This window comes from Astatotilapia calliptera, chromosome 11, assembly GCF_900246225.1.
Source record: "Astatotilapia calliptera chromosome 11, fAstCal1.2, whole genome shotgun sequence".
Lineage (NCBI taxonomy): Eukaryota > Metazoa > Chordata > Actinopteri > Cichliformes > Cichlidae > Astatotilapia > Astatotilapia calliptera.
In genome coordinates, this window is record NC_039312.1 from 14,254,522 (window position 1) to 14,279,240 (window position 24,719).

The 24,719-nt window shown below is 40.0% G+C and overlaps 1 protein-coding gene across 1 annotated transcript in view; it reads right to left on the minus strand.

Annotated features, from left to right (window-relative positions):
• The window catches only part of eif3ea (eukaryotic translation initiation factor 3, subunit E, a), a 28,592-nt gene extending 5,800 nt beyond the window's left edge, over positions 1-22,792 (minus strand). Inside the window, exons 1-10 of the mRNA XM_026184134.1 lie at positions 22,640-22,792; positions 21,437-21,554; positions 21,133-21,250; positions 18,334-18,376; positions 16,729-16,833; positions 11,658-11,783; positions 11,171-11,295; positions 6,875-7,001; positions 6,185-6,286; positions 2,284-2,393 (exon numbers count right to left, since the gene is read on the minus strand). Coding sequence (XP_026039919.1) covers positions 2,284-2,393; positions 6,185-6,286; positions 6,875-7,001; positions 11,171-11,295; positions 11,658-11,783; positions 16,729-16,833; positions 18,334-18,376; positions 21,133-21,250; positions 21,437-21,554; positions 22,640-22,729 — 1,064 coding nt within the window. The 5' untranslated portion in view covers positions 22,730-22,792. The remainder of the gene's footprint in view (positions 1-2,283; positions 2,394-6,184; positions 6,287-6,874; positions 7,002-11,170; positions 11,296-11,657; positions 11,784-16,728; positions 16,834-18,333; positions 18,377-21,132; positions 21,251-21,436; positions 21,555-22,639) is intronic.
• Between the last annotated feature and the right edge of the window lie 1,927 nt (positions 22,793-24,719).

Genomic DNA, 24,719 nt, shown 5'->3' on the forward strand with positions numbered 1-24,719 from the left:
GCTCCTGAGCTTTCGACTTCAGGCTAGGGGACTCCTGTGAGTCTCAATACCAAGCTCACACTTGAACAGAGAGGTCAGGCATTGGGGTCTAATTCAGTTAAGGGAGAGAGGAGGATTTTGGGGGGGGGTTCTTCTCCAAAGTAGACCCCTTCTTAACATGGCTGGCCTAAAATGAATGCATTGTTAAACACTAACATATGATAGTGTTTAGGAGAGTCCAAGCCATTTGGAGCAACCTCGTTTTCGGCTTGGGGTAAAATTGATTTTTCGGAGAAACCGAAATGATTGTGTGGTCTTTTTAATGACTCACTTGTGAGGTGGAAAGCTCTTCAGTGTTACTTCCAAATACACACGACACCCCTTCCAAATACCAGTGAACTGTTGTGTACAACACAATCCAGTCATGAGTGGGGGTGGGGGGTGGGTGGGGGGGACAAAACTTCCCCAAATGACCACGTCTCAAGCATTTACTCATAATGTCAAAGGACAAGTGTGCATTTGAGGTCACAGCAGGGTCTGAAACATTTATGGAAGGACTAAGGAAATAAAGCCTGTAAATCAAACAAGGAACGCAAAGCTAAATTGGAAACACGCACGCACACGCACGCACTCTTGAGACACTGAAAAGTCTAGACAAAAAGACATGTGTGTGTGTGTGTGTGTGTGTGGGGGGGGGGGGGTTGCAAGTGTGGGCTAAATCACATTTTCTACTACTTTTGTATCTCAAGCTGTGGGCAAAAGGCAAGCTAAATATCTGTGAAACCATCATGGCCAGCAGCTATAAAAATGTCCTCATTAAAAACAGCCATCAAATTCATTTGAGTCCACGCTTGGGTGCAGAGGGCTTCTGGGTAGAGGACTAATGACTTGGAATTTAGTTGTCTGTCAAAAACAGACATGTTCTGTCCATCGTCACAACACCACCAAAAATAAACACGGAAATCCCTAAAACGACCCTTGGTTTGTGTTCCTGCTTCAGAAACCTCAACAAACAAGAGAGTTGAGGACACACAAAAAGGTGAAAAGTAGAAAAATCACTGTTCAACTTCCTCTTTCAATGTTACCACTAACCTTTTGTGGTCCTTAACAAGTAAATGGATCCAATTGCACTAAGTCTGCCAAAAAGAACCAGGACTCCTAATCAATTCCAGACAATCTGCAATTGGAGATTTCGACAGGGCCTGATCATGTTCCATAGTTCAACCTTGACTACAGACTTCCACAGCTCTATGTAGCAGTCAATGCAATCATTTTCGTGTCAGAAGAAGTAATTCATTCCCTCTTTCCACTGAGCATCACGTGTTTGTGAACCATACTTGGAAATGCAGCCTTTCCTTCAAATCTTTAGCAGTCACAATAGGCCTGAGGGACGGCATACTGCTGTGTGAAAGCAGTGGAAAATGTGTACTGTAAATTAGTCTGGAACAGTATGAACAACAGAATAACATATGCACTTCCTAACGTCAGAGATAACACTTACAAAGACAAGCGGGATTTCTCTTTATCTTTATAACTCTCTCAAATTGATGCCAAATCCTATAATTTTTCTTAATTACAAACAATTACTATAATCTTTTTTCTTTCTCGCCGCTAATGCTCACTATAATTAGCATTTACTAAATTTCTTGGTTTCGGGGATGGATCCAAGGTCAATTTTATTTTAATGTAACTAAATTGAATTTCAAGCTAACAGTCAAATTAAGACCTACAGAACCTCCTGACCTCCATTTACCCAGCCGAAGAGAGCTGAAATGTTTATGTGTACTGGAGCAGCTGGGAACATCTAAAGCAATCCAAACCCTGACCTCTTACTGGAAGACAACTTGTAGTGAACTGGCCTTGACAGGTGGTCTTAAAAGTTTAGTAAGCACAGCAACCTGTAGAGACCTGGAAGCAGTTAAACCCCATAATACTTATCCCCAAGATGTGTGGGGTTAGCATGGCTGTGCACGGAGAGGCCAATAAACACTCATTTCAGGAAAATTCCTTTAATCGCAAAGCAGCTGTTCTTACTTCCTGCATCTTGAAGTGTAGCGATATTAAACAGTATTTGCTGTTAATCATTAATGATGTCAGTCAGTTTTCCTGTCAAACATATTCTACGTAGCAGCACACAGGCATTCACAGCTTTCAAACCGGCCAGAAGTGGTTTTTGGTTACACATCCTCTTTGCAACTGACTTCATGTAGCAACTGCCAGCAACTTCCAGGAATTACTTGCCAACTAGTTGGGGAATACACATCCAATACAACAGACAACTATTGAGCAATGTGTGTTACTAACCTGATGCTAATGCACTGGTGAATTCTGCAGAAGGTCTCAAAGATGAAGAGCCGTGCGTTCTCGATGAAGTCCTCCAGGCAAGCAACCAGGAAGAAGTCATTCACAAGAACCTAAGAGACGGAAAGAAGTTCATGTTAGAGCACTGTACAACAGGTATGAAAGCAATGCTTATTTCTATCAATCTAGGACACTGGCCTAAAATACACACAACTCTGAGTTTGGACCAGACAGAGTGGAAAGTCATGAGTGCTTTGTCTGCCTCTTTTAGTAATAAGGGGGAAAAGAATTCAGTTCACTAAGTAATACACTTCAAAAACAACCACAAATCTTCAGATTCTACAACCACCACATTACACCATTCAGTAAGAACAGATGCAGCCACAGAGATGACCACCCTGTCAGCGACTTATCACCGGTCATCTAGGCTGTTGGTTCAGTGTCAACTCTCTCTCTCTCTCTCCTCTCTGTAGGATTGTCAAATTTCACAGCTACTGTCATCCAGCATCTGCAACACCACAAGCTAAATTCCATTCACAAATGACACTGATTTTTTTCAAAAATATGTACTGGGGGAAATAAAAAAAAAAAAAAAAAAAAATATCACCTGTGGCCGGTTACAATAACAAATGCAGCCTCATTTTGACTCTTTCTTACTGCTGCATATGGCCTATTCATCCATTTATCTACTATAAATGTTCATGTTCCAACTACGGTCCCAGAGGTACTACTGTATGAAATGCTCCCATTTCCCAGTGCTTACTGCATTCCAATGCACCAGTGAGAGCTATTTCACATCACAGACCTCTATCTTCAAAAGTTCTGTAAGGATTACCAGCTCTTTGTTTTCTTAAGCCTAGAAAGCTGCTATCTGCACAAAGTTCTGCTTGAATAAATCCCAACTACATGGCGCTATCAGGCAACACACGTTTTCAGCTATGACAATGCTTATCTAAGGCTGATAAACTTTGAACAGCTAAGTGCCCTAATTATTGTCATCTGGGATTCAGACCACAAAGCTTAAACAAATTCTGGAAGGGGCCCGAAGAGCCCATTTATGTGCAATCTGAGGGCCGGACTATAGGTAGCCCTATACTTTTCATTCTTTTGCCATGCAAGCATCTAACATCTGACAGCGATTCCAGATTTGGGTGGAGTGGGAAAGAAACAAATAACAACTTGTACAGCCTAACCAAGCTAAACTCCCTATTTGAAAGCACTTGGCTCATACTTTTGTACCGGCTGCAGTGAACTGAAGTTGGGAGAGCTGAAAACAATACGCATGTCGTGCTATTGTGGCAATCAGCAAATAAATGGGTGCCACTGTTCTCAGCGGATCAAATGTGAGGCACTACAAATGTTCATCAAGACAAAAACCAATTGCAGTGTGTAGTGGTTTACTTCAATCACTCCATGGTCTGTGAGATCCTTTAACCAATGAAACTATTCTCTTGCGTGTGACTTTTCTTTCCCCGCACAAATGTCTCACCGACTTCAAACAAGACCATTTTGGGAACAAACACATGTTTGCATAGCATCACAGTAATGCATTAGAGGTGCTGTTAAACACTTTGGAACCACCCAACTCGTTGTGAATTGGACAAGGTTAATAGAAGCCTTTTGTGCCAACTGGACATGCTCTGATAAGACTGACAGGTAAGCTAGTGTTAAAAGCACCTGGAATAACTTGGGCTCTGAGAGGAAATTGGGAGTGAGCATCTGTTTCAAGCACAGTCGAGTATGTAAACAAAACCCCACGAGGTGAGGTCAGGACCTACCCAGAGAGCTCCTAAAAAGAGCGTGCAAGTGTTTAACAAGGACGGCGGTGTCATATTTTAGTCAGTGTAGACCTTACAGAAAAATATTTTTTTCCCCACGTTGGATGTGTTCTTTTTTTTTAAGTACATAATCACATAAAAACAAATTTGGCTAATTAATTTCGTTTTAAATTTCTCTAAGTAGCGATATGGTGAGGCAGATGACTCCATATTAGAGAAAAGAGAATAAATCTAAATGAAACAGAACCTTAAGTATACCACTGACATGAGTTATAAACATTTTCTCCTAAGAAAGAGCCATTTGATCAGGCCACATGTTTTTCATTTATCTGCAAGAGGCAAAAGATGAAACGGGGGCCAAATAGCCCTAAGTTTAGTCTTTCAATCCTCTGCACCTCCAAATTAGCACGTCATCTGGGAAAGCCAAATTGCAGTGTGTATGCAGAGAATGAACTAAGAGATTAAGTTCTACTAAATAAACACACAATATGTACATAGCAAAACAATCAGGACACCTGCTCCGTCTTTAAATTTGATTACTTACCACAGAATGTGTCCAGAATATCCTTTAGAGTATCCATGTATCTTATATACAAAGGTCACTAATGCAACAATCTTTGATAAACTGTGGCAACTGTCTAGTTTCAATGTACCTATTATTTTGTCTGTCACACACAAACCTGACAGAATTCAAATGTAAAAATTGCGCAAAATCTTGAATTAACCTTAAGAAAAAGAACACTGCTGGCAATATTTGAGATCAGAAGATACAAATTAAGCCAAATAACTCAATTATGCACCACAGTGCCCAAAATTAAATTAAATTGACCTTAAAGTGAAAAATGAGTCAGAAGAGCCATTATTTCTTATTCACCCAGTCTAATAACGCTTTCAAACAAAAACCTGTGGCATTTTTAAATCTCTAGTGGTAGAGTGGAGCCGTTTTTTAAGAGTGGGCTCCTGTTCTGCTCGTCTCACACTAAGCAGCAACCTCCAGAGCTAAAAAATGTAAACAATGCGAAAGTGCCCGAAAGAGAATTTCATGTTAAAACGATCAATTTTAAAGCGTTAGAACGCATGTTTACAATCTGGTGCTGGCCTCTATAGATGGTTTCCCCCTGTAAAAAATAAAAACAAAACAGAAAACAAAAAACAGGGGTGATTTTTTTTTTTTTTTTACTTTTTTGTTACTCCACCAGCCCAGACATTGGTGTGACCTCTTTGCATGACACGTGTCCCAGCAAAGGCAGCTGTAGCCAGTCTTTTGTATATAGTCAGTAATATAAAAAGACTGGACCAAGTTGTGTGCGTTTCTACTGCAAATTATTGAAATTGAGTGTATGACATGAAGGAGAACATGGACTAAATTAGCACTATTCTCTAGAAAAGACTGAACACAGACCTTGAATAGGTTTTGGGAAAAAAGAGGGCAGAATGTTATTTTTATTTTGCATCATGTCTTTGCGGGTTTCTTCCGCAAAGTGAGCTGTAAATCTTATCTTGTTCAAGGACAAGTTCTCAAATCATCATGCTGTTCAGTGTGTTAAGCTTTGTAGTCAACACACAAAGAAGACTTTTACTGTAAGCTACTCATATTTCATATTAAGTTACATTTCATCATTGCAAACCGAAATTGAAACAAATGCTCTGAACAGTGGTGTTATGACAGATCTCCCTCTTAAACCGAGTGTCTGCACGCCTCTGCAGAGACTTGTGCTTATAAAGCTTTTATTGTTAACGACTAGGCTGATGGGTCAATTACAGGACATAGCATAATCTGACTGAAGCCTGAGTCATACAGTGTCCAAGGAGACCTCTACATATCAGACAGTGAGATACAAGGCCCAGCCTATCACTGCTCTGCCACACTGGACCCACGCAGAACTGTGGCGAAAAGAATCGCTGTGTGAACGTGCAGAAGGTCACACACAGATGACACGATTACTAACCATTAATACTATGATGCTCTGTGTGAAAGTTCAGGGGTCTGACCCACAAATCAGACGTCCTCAGAAGACCCCCATATTGTCACGCAGATGAACAAAAAACCAAAACAACATTTCTTCTCCATTTGGGAGCAAAATGATGAATTTACTGTTGGTGAGATGACTGAAGTGGGTACTCACCGATTCACATTCCCTGAGCTTCTTCTGAGCACTGTCAAAGTCAAAGTTCACGTACAGGCACTCCACAAACTCTGTAATCGGATCTTTGTAGGTGTAAGATTCCTGAGAACATAAAAATCACAGGTACAAACATATTTGTGTGTCTAAGTTAGAAAGTTAGGGCTCATCGACAGTAAGGTGCAAGTAGTTTATACAGTTTATTTAGAAATAAATACGACAAATATAGCAAACGTAAATCACTATCTGTATATGAAGTTCAAGCGTTTTACAATGTAGTCAGAACCACCACCTGCTGGACACAATTGCTAAATAAATGAAACCATGCTCTGAACTCTGAAGGGCTCTAAATTTCTTAACTCACATAAGGCTATAGAGCAGACAGTACTGAGGACATCTTTTATTCATTACCAACAGCCAATCAAAACAGTGCTTAGATCTCTGAACCAGCTACTGTCATTGGTAGATAAGGCATGGGCACACAACAGTTAATCAGTTTACTGCCATTCATCAGGAGTTCAAGGCTTCTCTTGCTTGACTCAAACTATAATATATTTTGTGCTTAAAGTGAAGTGTTAGCAATGCTATTGGGTTACATGATCAGTTACCCACCCTTCAAAGCCAGTATGGCCAATAAGTAATGACCTAATAACGGTGCACTCTGTGACAGATTTTTTTGTGTGTTTTTTTTACCTGTTGTATGACCTTCACCAAATCCTTCAGAACTTGCCGACGTTTACGGACATCCTTGTTTGTAATGACCGCTGTAGTTAGGTAACGCAAGATGTGGGGGCACATAGTCTGGATAGCATTGAGGTATCTGGAGTGAGGTAGGATGAAAGCAATCACTTTTAAGACCAACGTAAGCATAGATGTGATCTTTACAAGGACACATAATATAACATTTTGGGATTCTTATCAGGCTCCTGGCATTTTCAACAGAGAAAATCCTTTTCAGCTAAACAGATAAATGTCCTAACGGGACCTTCATTGGGTCGGCCTGGGTTCAAGTTTTAGCCATTTCTTTCATTAGCATCTTAGGGGGGGATTCTGGCAAGAAGATACAGATCAGTGAGCAGGGACCTGCCCAGTAGCTGAAACTCAATCCAAGAGGGACTGATGCTCCAAGCACAGGTCAACTTGCTAAGGGCTGAACACGAGAGAGACAACACTGTTTCAGGCTCATTATAATCCCACACCAACTGTGGAGATACTGTTTCTGTAAAAACATGCTGCACGCACAACAACTGGACGCAATATTAAAACCACCTGCCTAGTATTTGTGACATCAAAACAAATCCAAATTAGAGACATGGACATTTAACTACACTTCTTTCTGATAGCACTTTGTGGTATTGAGGGAGTCGGGGGGGGGGCTAGCATCAGGTCCTTTAAGTAATTTGAGTTGCAATGTTGAAACTACGTGGACTTGTTTTTAACAACACAACCCACACATGTTCAAACAGATTGAGATCTGGGAAATTTGGATGCCAAGACAACATGGTCATATTCCCAAAACCATTGTTGAAAAATGTTTGTGGCAGAATGTAATATCCTGCTGGAAGAGGCCATTTCCACCAGTGAATGCCACTGCCATGAAGGGGTGAACATCTTCAGCAATGTTTAGGTAGGTGCTATGTGTCAAAGTAATCTTAACATGAGTTCCAAGACGCAAGGTTTCCCACCAAAACATTACTCCAAGCTAGGGCTGCTCGATTATGGCAAAAATGATAATCACGATTATTTTCACTGAAATTGAGATCACGATTATTTGACGATATTTATTTAACCCTTTAAGACCTACTATAGAACCAAGTCCACCAGAGCTTTTTTTTTTTTTTTTTTTTACATTTGTGGGAGCATTTCAAGTTGCTATACATCAATACAACTGTTATAGCCCATATTTTAATAATATGTATGCATTAAGTCCATAGTAATTACATAAATTGCAAAAAAGTGCAATAAACTACAAAAAAAATTGAAAATCGCTTTTGTTTTGTTTACATATATTTCTACTTGGAGAAATTTAAGAGGCTTATCCCTCAAAACTTTAAATACAATAAAGTTGCAAAAAATAGTTTACAACAACAGGAAATTTATTTTGAGTGTCTTCATAGTTTTATTTTGGAGATACAGCAATTTTTATATACTGCAGGAAAAACAAAAAACAATCCTATGATGCAGATTTGCAAAGAAAACAGCATGTGCATCATTTCACTGTGGGAAGTGTTACGAACAGCTGATAGGAACGGCAAAGCGTGTTTCTGGAATATTATGTTTTTGTTCCTGCAAGCGCTTTTTATGCAATTTTTGCAAAGCTATATGTGGAACGAAACCGTGACCGAGGACAAGCTGATGGCATCAGATGTAAGTACAACTCCTCCGGTTTCATATGCAAAACAAATTATTGCGCTAGCTTACACGGTTCAGGTTCTACAGGGATTTAAAAATAGTTACGCAAAACGGAGCGTGCTGCTCTGACCGGCTTTAAAGGGTTAACAATGACTTTAAAAAAATAATATAAAATAGTGTGCAACACCACTGAAGTTTTTTTTTTTTTTTAAACTCTCTTTTCAACCAACTCTCCAAATAACTTCTGCTTAGCTTTCCGAGCTTCCCTGGGTCCTCTTAATCAGCGGTCTCCAACCTTTTTTGCGCCACGGACCGGTTTATGCCCGACAATATTTTCACGGACCGGCCTTTAAGGTGTCGCGGATAAATTAGGGAGGGGCTAATAATCGGCTCCGTCATTTTTAATGATCGTTGAAAGCCCAGATCGTAATCGTGATTAAAATTCGATTAATTGAGCAGCCCTACTCCAAGCATCACACTACTTCTGCCAGCTTGTCAGCTTTCCATAGTGCATTGTGCTGCTGTCACTGCCTCAGGTTAAGGACCAGCAAGCTCTTTGCTGTTCACATGGTGTAAAAGTAAATTGTGATTTACCTTCTTTCATTACTCCATGGCTGAGTTCTGATCTGCTTGCATGCTCTTTATAAATAGTTTTGACAGTGGACTGGAGTCATCGTGTACTCTGCCCAGTCTGTGGCTATCCAAGAAAATATGCACCAAGTTGCAATTCACTGTGTGTTCTGACAGTTTTGTAATACCCAGTATTAAAATGCCCTTATCATGACTTTAAGAGGGTTTGCAATCCTTTAGTGTGCAGTTTAATTTTTTTTGTAAACGGTTAGCAGACTTTTGAAAGCCACGGTCCTTAGCCAACTGAATTCACCTAATTGTTTAGCCCAGGTAGGTTCCTTCAGTTCTCCATAGCTAAGGCCAAAGGAGCACATGTTACTCAGAGGAGCGGTTCTAAACCAGGCTTAATTATCAAAATCAATTAAAGGGACAGGGGAACCTGTGGCATTTGTGAAGTTCAGTCTAAAAATGGCAGTGGGCTACCTTTAAAAAGCCACTGTTGGCCTGGTTTTAGGAGAGCTCCCTTTCTTGCTTTGTAGTTGCTTGACTCCCGTGAAGAAGAAGGAGAAAAAAAAAAAAAAACCCACAACGCTCCCTGCTGTGTTCCTGATTAACTTACACCTACTCATTCTCCTGGGGGCTCCAATAACAAGCAATCTTGCATGAATCACTGTACCATAGCCTTCTTGGTGCATTCACTCTAACCCACTTAGGAGACTTGTTTTTTTTTTGAGTTTTCAGGCAACAAGCATCACTGCACTGGTTTACTGAAGATGCTACTGAGGCATGCAGCCAAGAAATCAACTATGAGTTCAGGTTTCCTCTATTTAAGGAGTCTGTGTGAGAACACAGGAACAGGTCCCGTTTTACAGCTTGTAGGAAAAAGAAAGTCATGTCAAACATCCCAAGGAGGGATTTCAACAATCAAGTAACACAGGGTGTACTACTGCAGTAGTGTTTGACCATTTTGCACCAGTCTTATACTTTGTTACTGGATATTATTTCCCCTGAGGTCTGCGCACTCTGTCAATAGTACACAAACAAGGCTTTGGACCAACATTTGCTGACTGCAGGGGTAAGGGAGGTCAAATGTGGAGCTGAAGGCCAACCACTGGTCACCAACTTCAGCCAAAGGAAGTACTGGTCAAGAGATGGGAAACAAGAGCCAAGCCAAGCCTCAGCGGGGAAAACATGAGGTTTCAAGACTGTGAAACTGCAAAGCACACAAATCTACCTCAGTTTGTCCAAACAGATGGCTGGGTGAGCTTTTCATGAGTAATTATTGGGCAGGCCTCCTTAATCATCCACAATAAAATTAAAAACTGAGTAAAATTCAGGGAACCAGACATTTGAGTGTGCTGTGTTGTGGTCGCCTGTCATACTGTCTGTGGAGCCCAATCATCTGTACAATTATACAAGCCTGCAATCAGAACAGGGGAGGGAGCTAAGACATCAAAATAGGTGGTGTGCAAATTTTAACACAGTGTATAAAGTTTCCGATCTGCGATACATATGGCCTGGTTCTCGACTTGGAGAGTAAACAGACCACACGAAAACACACTTCAGAAACCACTTTGAAAAAACCAGCAGTGTTTCATGAGGAAGCCCACCACCAAAAAAAACGTGTCATGACAGAAAACAGTTTCCCTCTAAATCAAGTTCAGCGTGTAAAATGTTTTATGAAGCATTTTGATATATACAAGTCAGATAACACGTTAGAGGGTCAAAATATAACACTGTAACCACAGCATATCATTTTTTTTTAGTCACGGCCATTCTCAAAATGCAAAAAAAAAAAACAATTTCGAGACATTATCTCATTTTCATTTGCATTTGTAATGCTAAACCACAAAATGCCATTCTGAGTGTAGTTTAAACAGCCAACAGGGCCGAGTCTCAACCACACTGCAAAACTGTGCCTTTCTTCTTTTAGACATTGTTCAGGGGAAATGTATCTGATCTTTTCAACTACTTCCTGGGATTGTTTCAACAGTTTTCAAATTCCTCTCTAAAAGAATGATTGAAGTCAAAAGACTGAAAAAAAAATATAATAAAAATGGTACTTACTGTGGCTGATACAGAAAGAGCTCAATGATATTGTCCCTGCCCTTGGGGTGGTTGAAGAAGACAAACAAAGACCAGTGAATGAGCCACGTCCTTTGCTGAAGAGACTGGAGAGGGGAGCTGACGGTCTGGACACAGCCAAGGCCAAGGCAGAAACCCAGTCGAGCATGAAGACAGACACGAAAGAAGGTCCAAAAGAGACCACCAAAAGGCAAAGAGAAAAAAAAGAAAGTCATTTTATGTCACAAATATGTTTCAAGACAGTTCTATTAATGCTCTTCTCATCTTCAAAACAAAGAAATCACCTCGGCTTCCAAAGAAACACCGATAATGACTTAACACAAATCCAAGTTCTTAAGCAGTCAGATGAGTGTGTGTGGCAAGAAATAAAACGCCACAGCAGAGCTGTACTGCAAGTGAAATGTCAATACGGGAGTCTATGTAAGGGAATCTAAATGTGGTATCAAATTCTGAGAAGTGGGGCATTTACGTTGTTATCGATAGTCTCTCTCAGGCGGGTGAGATCCTCCATGGCTGCCTCCCAGTTCTGCATCAGGATCTCAGAGGCCAGTTTGCCCCACAGCGAGTTCAGGGCATTCCTGTCTGTAGATGGGACCTTGAAACGGACAACATGATACATTTGTTAAACTGATGACACAGTCCCACCTGCAAAACAAGTGTTTTTCCACATTACTTGACAGACCAAATACTAATTAAGGTTGTTCTCATACAGGCTGGCAGACCAAGCGGCAACATCTGCATCCATACGCAGCAAGCCAGGGCTTGTCACCATTTGCTTGGCTTCAGTAGCAGTGTTGTATGATACAGTAACTTTTCTCATTTATATCCTTCAAACCAATTAAATTATGTCATGGCAGGGGAATGGAGCTTGACAGACAAGAGAAATGAATTATGAAAGACTTTAATAGGACCACATTCAAAGCACTTTTGGGTAAATTGCCACATTAAGGACATATTTGAAGAATGTGTCACTGAAATTTCCTGAACAGTCCTACAGAATTATAGCATTTGGTTGGAGAGTTCATTTGACTGGGTAATGCCAATAAGGTCCTCAGGTTTAAAAACGCTTCAGCAAGATGAAACCATTGTTTAAAATTCGAATTGTATTTATTGCAAGGGGATACTTTTGACTTGTTTGCTATCAGAACTAATCCAAAGATTATATCTCATAGATTGATAAAATCAGGGCACAAATCGGAGACTGTTCTAAATGAATGTGGCACATAGGTCATGACTTTTTATTTGCTAGCATGGCTGTGTAGTTAGGATGTTGCTGAATCAAGATCGCACTGCCCAAGTCTGTGCAACAGAGCGGCACAGGAGTGATAAAATAAGTCTTCATTAATATTTAAATGATCCAACTTCAAAATATCCAAGAAAATTGGAGTTGTTATTATTTCTTGCAAATATTGCTGCTCTTTAAACAAGAAATGAAAAGTGCCACCCATCACCTTCAATAAATCTGGACAACTCTGTCTTAATCACAAGGTAATTAGGCTGAAATATGAACCAAGGCTAACAAGACACATCTTTGAGAGGATAATTACTCTCAAACGTGTTGCAGGCTACAGTTTCTGATTCCCAGAACCCAGCTAAAACAAACAAACAAAAAAAAAAGAAAGAAAGAAAAGAATCCTGTAATGAAACGCAGGTTGAGAATGCCTCTGAACCTCTGCGATGCAATCACTCTGTAGTGGACCACTGGACTACACCCTAGGGCTCATGGGAAACTGTGCGCCACAGTAGTCCACGATAACACCAAACACCAGACGCATTGACATGAGTCAAGCAGGAAGTCGGGGTGGGTGTCTGTGGAGCGTCCAGAGAAACCTAGATGCTAACCAAACGCCCCTGTACAACATCGGACAGCTGCTGTAGTAGACTGTGAGACACGACAGATGCACACACGCAGGAAACGCTTCAAACAAAAAGGAAAAATAAGAGAACAGGTTTCCGCTGAAACTGAAATTGGTGATTATTTGGCTATAAAGGGATTTCTTGCTTAGCAAAAAACAGCTACAGTCTGATAACATTTCATCAAGCTGTTATAATATGAGATGATGGCAGGTAAAGGGAAAATATTTGGAAAATCTCTTGTGGTATTCCCCCAAAGGAGAAAACAGTAAGATGCTGTGTGCATCCAACCAGTCGGAGCAGCGCTCTTTGATCACAGAGCACGTCTCTGGTCTATAATGAATGATTTTTTTGAAGGGGGGTTTGCAGAAGTCACAAGAAAGATCAGCATTGTAGCTCTGAGAAGAAACTGGCTATGCTGCCGATATAAAGGTCAGCGTTTCATCTGTTCTAGTGTTTTGTTTTGTTTGCTATTTTTTCTCTCTTGGAAGTCCCTGCCTGCTACGTTTGGCTGACCTCCAGGTCATTATGGCAGCTTTCTACACACACACACAGTCTGGCTTTTCACTAGTCGCCACGCTAGAAAAGTTTCAATACCTGGGTTTTTCCAGCAGTTACCTTAAGTTTCCATTGGTTTGTGAAATGGGCACATTTTCGCTGACTGACCAGCAACAATAAATTTACTGTGCTGGGGATCCGTCGGGATACTCAATCTTTATTCTTAACATTCAATCCCTGCATTAAGTGATGATATGAATAAGTTGCTCTTTTCGGGCTAGGCCACACTGTAACAAGACCTGAGGCATGGATTTTGCAAGGCTGGCTTCTTTCGTTTAATTGACTGGGTTTCCCACGTTAAATGACTTTATGGAACCTCACCTCTCCCATACGGAAGGGGGGGGGCAGACAAGGGGCCTGTGAGGATGGGAGGTCCACAAAAACACAAAAAAAAGACAGGAGGAGGAGAGGGAGTAGTGCACAGAGTCTCACTAATGAAACCCATTTCTACCTATTCCCCTTTCTAAAAAGCCTCTCGCATTGTCAAGAGTAAGCAACAGATATCCAGTTACAGAGGCTGGAAATGAGGAAACTAACAATTTGAGGGTTAAAAAAAAGGGACTCTGCTGGACTTTGAACAGCATACCTCAATTAGAGCAATTTTGGTTTATTTAGACTGAGTTGCAACGCCATAAACAACTGTTGTTGGGATAGTGGGTCATACGCCTTGCAAGCTTTTGAAGACTTTTCTTACACGCTATTGATTTGTCTCTTCCCTTAACAGATCTGAGCACATCAGTAAAATACCCAACTGCTTTGGGCTAAAAGAGTTGTTTGTAGGGAAGAATCGTTGCCAAGATTTTCAGGAGGGGAACAGAGATGTGCATGACTAGTAGGACTGCCACGATTAGTCGACTAGTCACGATTACGTCGACGAATGTAATAGTCGACGCGTCATTTGAAGCTTTGAAGCCAAGATCCCAAAAGACGCAGGAATAAGTAGTAGGATTTAAGAGTGTAATAACGGACTGAAACAGAAGACGGCAGCACTGCATGCACAAGGATGCCAGCTGCCGTTAAACCCCGAAGAAGAAGAAGCCGTGTCCGGTATCGTAGCTGTGTCCAAATTCAGGAAGCGCATCTTCCTGTGCCTGCATTTGTAGGCCAATTACATTACAGCGACACAACGAAGACTGTCCAAATTCCAAGACTCCGACAAATGCGGCCTTCATTTCCCCAGATTGGGGATGGGTCGGGTGTATGCTTCATGGCCCAACCTATCGACCATCAAAATAATCGCTTGTGGCAGCCCTAATGACTAGGCAGAGTCACCGACATCCAAAAGACAGGATGCAGTGCCGTATCAAATGCTAATGAGGACAGAAACAACCAAAAATGGTCTTAATATTTTTCACTCTAATAAACAGACAAAATGTTGATATTATTCTGCCTGGCCTGCTTTAGCACAAGTCCTTGCTTTACCACACAGCTAAATGCTGAAACAAAAGAACAACAAAGCTAGAGGACAAGTGAGTGACACTGTGAAACCACCAACTATGCAGGCTGCTTCCATCGCTCATTATAGGACATTCAGCTCCAAGTTTAACTCACAACACTTGATCTAAGATCACACACAAGGAGTAACAATAGAGTTTAATTTCTGCAGGGCATTTTGATTTATTCCAAATGACTTTAGTCAACAAATTGTACAAGCTTGGAGAGTCCCCTACGTGTCACAAAAACACCACGATCACTGATCATTGCACTTACCAAAACTTGGCAATTGTGATTTTTTTAATGCATCCAGGTGAGTCCACTCTCATTTTCTGATTCTATACACAATATGTCTTTGTGTTTGTAAAGTAGAGGCCACCCGATATGAGGTTGCTTTCTTTTTTTTCCTTTTTTTTTTAAAGAAACAAGAGTGATACTAATATATCCTCCTGGGCATTTAAAAAAAATGTTTATGGATATTTTTTCTTTCAGACAAATTAAACAATCAGATTTCCCAGGCATTTATTGGGTGTAGTTATAATTCCTTAATAAGATAACATGACATTGCCGTTTACCCCCCGCCTTTTTATTTTAATTGTCAGAACATCCAGTGGATTACTCATTTATGCTCTGCCCAACTCAGCTAAGATCAACTGTTTGTGTTTCTGGCGTTCCAAACGTGTGTTGTGTTGCCAACAGGGAAGATGCAAAATTCCTTTCGCTGGACAAAATAAGCATCATCAAAATTCATAATATGGTTGAAGGGTGTTTCTCGTCTCTTTTTTACCTTTTTAATTTTCATTTATTAGCGGTTTTAAATACTGATACCACTACATTGGAAAAACAGCTAATATCAGCCAGTACATCAGCCTCACAAATATGTCAGTCAGGCTCCATTATAGAGAACATAGAGAGCGTGCATGTACATAAACTGAATACTGGCAGTGGTCTCGGTGAACAGTAATTATCTTTCTCTGCAAGACAATCACTGGACTTTGAAACATCTTGAAAACTACTTAATAAAACTTTGGCTTTGTCCTCCAGCTCATCACTCCAAATTCAAAATAGAAAGATAGCTGTATGAAGACAGCTATTAATTACGTACAGTTAATTTTCATCCCCCATGATAATCACACACCCTCTTAGAAACACCTTGCAAATTGCATGAAACCCTCTTAATGGTAACTGGGAGATGCCTTGCATAACTAAGTACATAAGCTCAGAAGTCGTGACTAGCGACTCTCTGGCCACAGCACTCAAATCAATAAGCTGTCTACTGAGTCCCGCCCCGTGAGAAGACTACAGACAGATTATGCAGTCCGCCACTGATCACTTGGCCCAGTAAAAGATCCTACTCAAGTCCTAGAGCAGCAGTCTCCTCCTAATACAGAAGACGTGCAGGGAATTGAACAGGCAATGACGTAAGCTTTTCACATTCAATTACTTCTAAGTGTTCTTTTCCTCTGCTATGCAAGCACTGGCATATGGAGGAATTAAAGCTATCTGGCAAACCTAATGTGACGTTCAATTTTAATATATCAGACGAACGCCTTGAGCTAGTATATAAATGAGGATAGAAAAATAGTACTGGCACTCTGTTAAGTGAAGGGGTACCGGTTATCAGCAAATGCCACCATTCATGTTCAATAGATTGTAAATGTGTTGAATGTGTGCGACCAAAGCTGAAAGCTTACCAAGACACGGAAGAAGTAGAGGTACTCTGCAGCACCAGAGTAGTTTCCACACTCGTACTGGAACTTGGCATACCTGTACAGGGTGTCTAAATACTCCTGACGAAACTGCAAGAGAAATACAGCATAAACACAAATGTTACAGAGACAACGTGAATTGCTGACAACGTGAAATGGTAAGACTAAAACTTTATAAATACCATTTCTAAAGGGGACATTGGTATGTATTGAGACCTTTTCTACAGTAAAAAAAAAAAAGATGAAATCATTGAAATGTTGACCGATTATCAAAATTATATGATAATTCTTTACAGAACATTATACAGTTGTAAATTATGTTTATAAAGCTTTTGATCATATAAGTAAACAGGTGATGTGGTGATGGTGTCCTGTTTCACTCACTCGTTAGCATTTTCACCACTTGTTCTCTTTTACTTTCTCTAGTTGTTTGGTTCAACTGAGAAAACATTGTGGCTTGGGTTAAAATGAAACAAGTTAGGAGAGACCGTAGGCGAGGCCCCAGTTTCACTACTGCCACAAGCAGTGTGTCACAGGAATGTGCTCAAAGACAACTTCCATGTATCTCAGGTTTTAAAAAAATGGCCGCATTTCATGCTATTAGAATCATGATGTGAGCTTACGATCAGGAACAAAATAGCAATGTCAAGTTTTAAACCATCATTGCATTAAATAAAAAGTAAATAACATGAGCTGGTATCATCAGAATGTAATCAGCTGAAATACAATATATATATATTAACACATTATGGATAAAATTCTGATTTTGTTTTGTTAAAAGTAAAATAAACACAAAAGTTTAACAACAGTCATAACAAAAACTCCAGAGAAACACAAATGACCTATAAATTAAATCACAAATATGACAATATTCCATATTTATTTGTTGCATCTGAATAATTCCCTGCTGTGGTGGCACACTGCTAAGTCATTTTTTTCCCCCAATGAAAAGGAAGGGACTATTTAAATTAAAAAAAGCAAAACAAAACAAAACAAAATTCCTTCCAAGATGTGGTTATATGAACTATATATTATATATGGGGCTATCATTTCAAGCCTACATGTCTTCCTATATTTAAATGTCCTTCCTGTCCAGTATTTCAGAGCAGCGTGAGCTAACGTCAAGCCGTTCAAGAAGATTCAGAACAACCGTGACAGGCAGCAAGCGCCTTTTGCCGCCCAAGCCTTTCCCAGTGCATACTGAGGGGCTCTGAGCTCGGGCTGTGTCGAGGTGCACTGAGGACAGCATGCAGGTCAGCGGGATACCGGAGTAGGAGGGGACCGATGGAGGGGAGGGTAAGAAGCCAAACATCACGGTAAATATAGAACCTCCGGCATTCTTGCGGCTCTATCCACGAGTCCCGAGCTACTCCGTTTATTCTTAACAATTCACCACAGAATGTAAATGTCCACAGAATTTGTGCAAGCCATACAAACCCCGAAAATGAGTTAAGGGTTTTGGGAAGTAATTTTGCATTTCCCTGCTCGGCCTGTCCCTCCCGCTTTGCCCCTAAAACAACCATGAGTTCACAAAAGAGCCATGGGAAATGCAGCGAAGAAGTGAGATGTCAGCAAATCAGGCCAACTTACGTTATGTTTCTCTGCCAAATAGTCAAAGAGCATTCGTCCATCTCTGGAAGACAGAAACAAAAAGAAGAAAGCAAGACAGTTCCTTTAGTTAGAGACCATTTAACTTGAGTTGCCGTTTGGCTAAGGAACTGGCATTTAGACCATCATTCAGGTATATTTTTCCACTTTTGGGCCAAATCAAGAACCATACATAAATGAAGACCATTTCACTTTTAAAATGGTGTGATAGGCTGTTTATTACATTTGGTTTGGCCAACATAAATCTATGTTAGCCATGTCAAACAAATGATGTCTGGTGAATAAAGTGAATACTGATTTTTCAGCACAGCCTCTGTGTCTCTATGGGTTTGACAAAATAAAGGAATGCACTGGCTTCCCTTAACTGTTCTCTCCTGAATGCATTTTACAACTTTGCCTGTGACCTAAAATCTATTTATGTGAACACCACATAGAAACTATGTGTGTGCCTGGGTTGAGTTCGCTTTCACAGTGGGAATGAATGAGTGTGCATTTACTGGCACAAGTGTGATGTTTGTTAAATGAAGTTGATTTAGGCTCTGAAGCTAAAGATCCTTTATATCCACCCTCTACTGTGAAATTTCAGCCCGCTGTCCACGCTAGTAACACATATTGCGATCAATTAACACACCCACTAGCATGTGCAGTTCTTGCCACAAAACACAGTTTCTTAATAAGGTTCCACATAAGAAATATCCTGAGGCCAGAAAAGATTTACTCAGGTAAGACGACTGGCCAGTGGCTGGGGCTGATCAGGCTGAGGACAGTTATATCATTAGTGGGGATCCAGTTAACCCTCTATTAACCTTTATTTCCTGACAAGCAGTTTTCTTGTAGGGTTCTTGAAAAGACTGTTGTTGCTGTAAATTGGTGCGGCATAAATAAAATAGAAAACACAGTACACCTGAGTTGAGGACAGAGGCAAAGTAACAATTTCAATTTGCTGGTGATTAGAGTTATATAATTACCATGTACCAGGCAGACATCCTCCTACTCCCTGTCCAGTGGGCTACTTCACACTAACAAAACAGTCTGTGTTGACAAGTAGACATCTGAACAGCAGCTCAGATTGCATTTAAAAGCACATCCACAGCTTACTGATGGTTGCTTTTATACACTAATAACCCATGCTTGTATCATTTACTTAATTAAGTATGTCGTTTCTATATGCAACCCACGTGGGGGGAATAGACAGATCCATTTCTCCTACTACGTGTGATGTGATCTTACTAGATTTTTCCACATATTGCTCATGTTTGTGGTCTTACATGCAAAAGACTTGTTGCATATGTGGCAACAAGTGTGACTATACTCAAGTGTAACCACAGCTTTCCCAATCCTCACTAAGAGCAGGCTGTGTGTGTCTGTTGGATGGTGGTGCTGCTGCTCCTGCCCTTCACACAGAAGCTCCAAAAGAGAGATCTCTCTTCTGGATTGGGAACATGGAAAATGCATCATAGACAACCGTCTTAATCTTAACGTAAATTAGAAAAGAAATTGGTGAGATAAAATTTTCGAGATAAATTTAATGTAGTAAAGTTAAACAGGAAATGTCTTATTTATTTCTCCAGTATCAAGAGTAAAACTGACAACATTACAACTTCATGGCACTCCAGTGTTTAATCATTGAAACCCTAGGCTGTTTAACAGTGCTTAACAAACTGATGATGTAAAAGATCCAATCTGTCGCTTTGCACCCATCAGGAGATGTTAGCACACACACACAAAACCCCCCACCAAGCAATCAGTAGCTTGTCTACTCAAAAACCCCAAAGTGGTTTTCAGTGCTTTAACAACTCCAAACAAATGAGAACATAAATCACTGGTCATCCTAATGGTGATTATATTCCACAGAGTGTATCCAATAATGACAGATTGTTTATAGATATGGTAAAACATGATTTACTATGACAGCTGAGTTTGGATTACGGCTTCAGAAGAAGTCTTAAAAAAAAAAGAAAAAAGCCTGGTAAGTGGTAACTTCAATACAAACTATAGGATGAGAGTTTTAATCTAACACACTTGGGGAAACTGTTTGATGTGAATCTTCTGTTAAACCATTTAACCCTTTATTTCCAGCACCAGGTGATCCTATAAACGAGGCATAACGTTAAAAACAAGCAACTGCATTAAGCAGAATTTAGTCCAGAATCGTGGGATAAAACTGTCATTTTTAATTAAAGACAACTAACCCCCGGTGAGTTTCCTATTGTTTTATAAACCAAGAAAAGATTGATGTAAAACATAAGACAGAAACTTTCTTCCTCACTTTGTGCTGACAGCAAACGAACAATAAAAAGACAAGCGCTAATACACTGTTGCCACTATCAGGCTTTGAATCTCACACAACAGTTTCTACAAGTATGTGGCTTAAATAAATAAGTGCAGCCAAAGCACAAACCAGAAAGACATTAAACTAGAAAATGATCTTGATAAACCCTACACACTCTTGCCAAGAAACAAATGAACAGATAAAGCTGGATATGACTGTTTTAATTGAAATTACCACAAAACAGTCCCGATAAAGTTAATCATAACATTATCCATCTGCCTTTTTTTTTTTTTAACTTATGTCTTCCTGAGAAGGCTAAGTACATTTTTTGTTCAATGTGCAGCTCCTTGGACTTCATAAAATCCATTAGCTATGCTGCTGTGCCGGTTTTACTAACCCAAGAGCCAGTAAATTTTACAAACTCCTCATGTTTGGCATAAAATCTGTTTTGGGACACTAATTAAATACAGCTGAATGATATGTTTAGAGTAGGAAATAACAGATTCTACCTGGTTGACTGCATCTGCCTTGTTGTCTCAGGGTCTTCAAACATCTTCACGATGGGTTCGGTCTCTGACTGCAGCTGCTTTAGCTGGGCCACAACCTCTGTCCTCTTCTCCTTCAGCGCTGACACAGGAAAGAGAAAGAAAGTCATTAGATGCAGCAACACTATAAACTAGCAATCAATACACCAGTACTAAAAATGGCTGTAAAACCAAGTTTACTGATAAATCAATTTTGAATAAGTGTGTAGAGTAGTGTATGTTTCAGCTCTGGAGAAACCGGGATAAGCCACTGAGCACCACCACTTACTATGGGGAATTTCCTTCTCAGCAAACAGGCTTCTGTACACATCCATAGCAAAGTCCACCATGTTTGTGTCACTGAGGAGGTCCAATTTCCCACGAAGTAATTCCTGCTCATTGTAGATCTAAAAAACACGTCAAATAATAGGAAACAGAACAGAGGACAGAGTGTTTTGTACATTAATTCAAACCCTGAGATTCAAAGTTACAAAGACTGATTTTCTTTTAAATTATTATAAAGCACAATGTACTGAATAAATTTAGCACATCTCCTCCATAACGTCGGGCAATACATTAACAAAAGCTGACAATTATTTTGTATTTGTAACAGCGCACTCTCTTTGTTGGCTATAGCCGATTCAACTAAAGGCGGCAACAGTTAAACCAATAACGTCTAGTATGCTATTTTCCGTAGATAAATAGTTTCAGACGACCGGGAAAAAACTTGCTCGTCTTATTAGCTTTCTGCATCAATCTGCTGGCCACAAACGTTGTATTAAGTGAACCAAAACGTCCAAACTAAATGACTATTTCAGCACTGGGCATGATTTTTTTTTCCAGTTGTTCGCTTTTTCAGGTTTTGGGGTTTAGCTTTACCGGAGAGAAAGAGGACTACAGTATGTTTCATCGCCCGGCACATTCACACGGCAATAACACTGAACCGAATAAGGACAAGTCTGGTACCACCGCCAAACAACTCTGTAAAACCAGCTGCTTCGAGTTTAGAAAACGTGGACTCATACACTTAGCTAAACTTAAAACTTGCATTTAAAACTTCAAAAAAAAAAGCGTGGTTTTACCAGTGTAAAGTGAATCACAGTCAAATGCACAACTTCCGACTCGGGTCTTTCAAATATGGAACAAATTGAATTCTTAAGTGTGACACTATAGCTCATAAAATCTTGTGTTATACGTTTTTCTTCAGCCATATACATAAATCTTTACGCTAAACGTTGATCTTCTCTTTTTAAAAACTCCTCGACGTTTACAGGCTTTGTTCAAACGGTAACTTTAACTTTATTTATTTATTTTACTTTGAATGTCGTTCCTACATTTCACACTTCCGGTTAAATGTCGTTTCTTTACAAAGCGGCAAACAATGTGGCTCGTGGAGTACATGGGTTTTTACAGCAGCTTAAACACCGACATCTGCTTGTTAAAACACCAAAAAAAATGTACCGAAATGTTAAAGTTTTCATCTACTTCGTACCTCTTTGACAGACAGGAATTCCAGCAGAGGAAAAACGAGATGTCGGTCTAAAAAGTGGGCAATTTTGGTAGTGAGGTCGTACTCCGCCATGTTTGCTCCGGGGGAAAGGGAAGTAGTAGAATGACGCAGCTGTTTGCTGAGAAACTAACCAATCAGCGATATCCTCACTGAGGGGAAAAAAAATCTAGCAGTGGGTTTAGAAGTGTTGCCAAAGGCCAATATGATTTCGCGTAAAATTCTGTACATAGTATGAATTTATGTTACCAGTATACCATTTTGAGGAGAGATAGATAGACTGTTGAATTTTGTTGGTATTGTTTTACAGCAGCAGGATAAAGAATAAAAATAGTAGCTTATAATAATAATAATAATAATAATAATAATAATAATAAAACGTTAGAGTGATATGTATGAATTTAAGACAAATCTTATTCCTGACAGGTGTGTTTACCTGTCACAGGAAGAAGCCTTATTATACAGTTTAATAAAGAATGGCAGGAATAAATTGCTGAAGCGTTCTTTATGGGTTGAATCAGTCTGAGGGAGAAGAAGTTCTGCTGCCTCAGAAGTGTGGAGTGGAGCAGCTGTGATGGATTGTTCATGATGGAGAGCAGTTGTCCTTCACTGACACAAACACCTCCACATACAGGCAAACGATGGTTCCTGCCTTGTGAATCATTTTGTTGATCCTGCTGGCATCTCAGGCACTGATGCTTTATGATGATGAATAGCAAACAACAGGAAAGTAGATGGCACTTGCTACTACTGACAGGTAGTAGATCTCCAACATCTTGCTGCACAGATTAAAAGTTCTGAGCTTCCTTAGGAAATAGTCTACTCATCCCTTCTTGTACACTATACTGCCGGTCCTTCAGTCTGTCAGTCAGGTGAATGCCCAAATGTAAAGTCATGGTTCTCAACTATGTTCCCTAATGGCAAATACATTATTTCCAAGAAATGTGCATGATTTTTAAAGTGTAGTACTTCATTTTATTACTCCATGACAATATGGTTCTTTGTCATGGAGTATAGGACATGAGTTTTACATACATTTTTACCCTTTTACTGTGTTGTTGCTTATGTGTGGAAATGAGCAAGGTTTTTTTTTGTCTTTCCTTCACTGGTTTCTGAGAAGGATACATGACTGTGACCTGTAATACTTTCAGAATTCCAATAATTTCCTTGTGGTGTTTGTACAGTGAAACATTTCATTTATAAAGAGGGGTCCATGTGAACATATTGTTGAATGTGAAAACATGGGCTTTCCTCCAGACACCACCAATATTTCTGCTGTATGACTTCTTTATGGGACGAGAACGGTTTGAGGGCAAATAAAGTCATATTAACCACCACTTGCTTGCCGTCTAAATTTTAATGAAAACAACCGCATCATTTTCCAATTATTTTCCTTTTCCTAAAGGTTAGAATGTCTTCACTGTGCATCAAAACTATCCCTTGTCCACCTTCATTTCAGCAGCTGCCTCATAAAGGTGCCCATGTGTCTACCATACCCGGTCAACAACAGCCAATATCAGCTACTGAATGGCCCATCTCTAATGGGTTTCACTGCTACCTTGTTTTCCTGACAACCACACGGCGCTGTTTTGTATCCCCACACAATTCTCCCCTTGTTAGCGCCAGTCTCTCCCTCTTCCCCTTGCACTTCTCCCTGCCGCCTGACTGCAGGTAGAAATGAGTCATAAACAGACACCACTCACCGTGGCCAGTTTCTGTTTTACTGGGTGCTTCTGACACAGCCAGCTCTCGCTCAGTGGCAGCACGCTTTAAATGAAAAAGAAAAAAGAAAACACAGCTTCGACTCTCCTCAAACATCTTTTTTGTTGTCTGCTTGGTCTCACAAATGGTTGCAGTAAAAAAAAGGTATCCATGAAAATTATTCGGTCTGTTTGGCAAGTATGATTAGGGAATTTGTTACTGTTAGCTCATTCATAGATTTAATATGAGGCCAGTTTGGCTGCCACTTAGCTCGCTTTATAAGATCACAATAAAATACCTTCTGTGTTACAATATTCTTTACTAGATTTTGCTGATATAAGCAGGCAGCAATGCTTCTTTTCTT